Below are 3,377 nucleotides of genomic sequence, written 5' to 3'. Positions count from 1 at the left end.
TATTGATATTTTATATTAAAAGCATATACAATTTTTTTTTTTTTTTTTAATATTTGTTGGCATATTATCAAAAATATAATTGGTTCATCATATTTTCACTAAATAAGTAGTATAGCTTTACAACCTAAGACTATATTATAAAATATATGTACACATATACATATATACCTATATATATATATATATATATATATATATTATAAGTGTTTAATATATTTATTTTATTTAATAATTACATTTAAAATAAAAAGGTTAATATAAATGCATTCAACCAAAGGTGTATATTCACAATTGGTCTTTTTCATTTTTTGTATTTTATAATAGCATATTATGATTCCTATGAATGAAACATTTATATAACTCATATAGAAAGCATATTCTAAAAATCGTTTCTTAAAAAAAGATTATTCTATATACAATACTCATAATATATACATATATATATATCAAATAATTTTTTAATTTTTACATATATCTAAATGGAAATAATATTATTTAAAAGAGTTCCATAAAAAATATAATAAGATTTTTATAAAAAAAATTATTAAAAAAAAAGAAGACAAAAAAATAGCTAAAAATATTTTTAATTATAAAAAATGACTTATTAATAAAGCATACAAAAAAAAAAAAAATAAAAAAAAAAAACCAAAAAAAAAAAAAAATAAAAAATAAAAAAACAAAAAACAAAAATAAATTACATTTAAAATAAAAAATAAAAAAATAATAATAATACTTAATTAAATTATTAAAAAATAAAAAATGCAATTTTCCAATTTGTTAAAATATATAACTTTGCTGATGATTTAATTAATGTGTACCGCATATTATATATATATATATATATATTTATATTTATTTATTTATTTATTTATTTTTTTATTCTTTCCACCATGGATTTTTACTTAATTCTTTTAAACTTAAATTTTTCCTAGAGGTCATGTGCAATAATTGCTAAAATAAAATGAAAAAAAAAAAAAAAAAAAATTATGTAATAATTATTATATATATATATATATATATTCACTTACATGTCATATTTTAATAATTGAAAATTTTACCTGAATAATTTTTTTAAATTCTTTAGGCCAATTTTTTGCTATGACAAACTTATCAAAATTCATATCTGCCTCAAAGATTTTCGAAAAATTTAAATCCTCTTCTATATTTGCAATTAGCCATAAGGGTTTACTATTCCAAATCCTAAGAAAAAGAACTCCTAGCATATATATATCAGCACTTGTAACGTCAAAATAATATTTCCTTCTTTCTTCAATATCTTTAATATAATTTAAATCAGACAAAGGGTTTTTTATATCCATTTTCTCATGTATTTTACGAAGTTGTATACATTCAGGAGGTGCATATGAAATTTTTCCAATTTTTGGTACACATGATTCAAATAAACATATATGATTCATTTCTTTTACATGTCTTAACGTTGTTGTATATATAGGTGTACTTTTACAAAAATCACATAAAAGAAATTCATAATTTTCTGTCATTAAAATATTTTCTAGGGATATATCAAGATGAGCTATTCCTACATTGTGTAATTTTATTAATAATTTTAAGCATTCATATAAAATTTTTTTTTTTTCCCTATCACTTAATATATTATTATTTTCCTTTTGTCTTTTCTCTATATATTCAAAAACATTTTGACCATACAATTCAGATACAATTACAATATATCCATTTACATTCTTATTTATTCTTTCTTTTAAAAAATTTTTAAATTCATGTAAATTATTAATATTAAGTTCTTTCTTTTCATTAAACATATATGGTGGAAACATATTTTCTTTATTATTTTCCTCATAATTTTCTTCATATAATATTTTATATAATTTAGGTGCTATAAATCCTTGATAATATTCATTTAGAAAAGCTAATATAGAAGCTTCCATAACATAATTTTCTGCATTGACTAAATATTCACCATTATATAATTCCATCATTTCAAATTGCTTTAGCCATATATCTACTGGTATTTTTTTTATGAATAAACTTATATTATTTTTATTATCATCATTTTTTGATGTAATAACTGTTTTAAACATTTCTTGAACTCTAAACTTTTTTTTATTGTATTCAATGAATGATATAGGAATTAATTTCCAATCAGAATATTTAACTCCGTTTATGGAAAAATTATTTGATAAGCCGAACATTTTAACCAATGATTTATAACCCTCTATCCAATTATAAATATTTTTTGAATGTATATTATCCTTTAATTCATCAATATATTGTTGGTTATCATTAATACCAGTATTTTCCCCATTTAGTTTATAAATAAATTTTTTATTTTCTTTTATATTTAAGTTGCTTCCACTTTTTAATATATTTTCATCCTTATAAATTACCTTTTTAATTTTATTCCATATTTTACATAAATTAATCATATCTATTAGTTTGGTTTTTTTTTTTTTTTTATCATCACCTTTATAAATACATTCTTCTTCACCTAATATACGCTGATCAAATATTTTATTACAAGATTTTCCACCACATAATTTATTTATTCCATTATACTCATATAAAATTCTAAAATATATATCAATTAATCTTATATATTCAAATATTTTCCTATCTGTTAATGTCAAATTCTAAATATAAAAATTATAAAAATAGAAATAAATAATTGTAATTTAAATTATTATAATATAATAATACATACAAAATGTAGATTTTTTTTTTTATTATATTTTACCAATAGAATTAAAAATAGAAACCAAAATATATATAAGCGTAATTTAATATAAATCATTTTAAAAAAAAAAAAAAAAAGAATTTACGTACTTATTATTTATATTTTAATATAAATTAACTATAAATTCATTCCATTCATTTTTCATATTTAAAATGTAATATAAAATATTAGAATGATTCTATTACTACCAAAAATTCAAACACAAAATAACATAATAAAATATTTCATAAATTCATTCATGAACAAAGCTATAATAAAGTAGTTTTTTTATAAAATATTATGATATATATTATATATATTATTAAAAGTTATATAAGAAAAAAAATAAGGATATATAATTATATATATAATATATAGTATTATATAATTTTAATTCTTTATATAATATAACATATATTGTCATAAAATATATATATATATATAGCCACTTCTTATTTCATTTTGTATTAATAAAATATAACAATTTTAATGAATTTTAATTTTTCTATTAATGAATTCAAAAAAATAAAATAAAATAAAATAAAATAAAATAACACTTATACTTTAGTGCTATTATCTTCACAAAATAATATTCATCAGAATTATATATATAATAGTGTAGTGTAAATTCAGTTAAAATTTTTTTCTTTTAAATATTTTTTTTAATTAAATATATAGAATTACA

At 16.8% G+C, this 3,377-nt stretch overlaps 1 protein-coding gene across 1 annotated transcript; it reads right to left on the bottom strand.

Moving 5' to 3' along the window:
* Positions 1-876: 876 nt before the first annotated feature.
* PF3D7_1149300 (serine/threonine protein kinase, FIKK family) lies at positions 877-2,770 on the bottom strand (the record flags this gene model as incomplete). Its single annotated transcript, XM_024473336.1, has 3 exons — positions 877-951; positions 1,059-2,609; positions 2,714-2,770. The coding sequence occupies 3 exons, from the start codon at positions 2,768-2,770 to the stop codon at positions 877-879; spliced, it is 1,683 nt and encodes a 560-aa protein (XP_024329141.1).
* Between the last annotated feature and the right edge of the window lie 607 nt (positions 2,771-3,377).

The sequence above is a fragment of the Plasmodium falciparum genome (genome assembly GCF_000002765.6).
Source record: "Plasmodium falciparum 3D7 genome assembly, chromosome: 11".
Classification (NCBI taxonomy): Eukaryota; Apicomplexa; class Aconoidasida; order Haemosporida; family Plasmodiidae; genus Plasmodium; species Plasmodium falciparum.
This window is presented reverse-complemented; position numbering and strand designations above follow the sequence as displayed.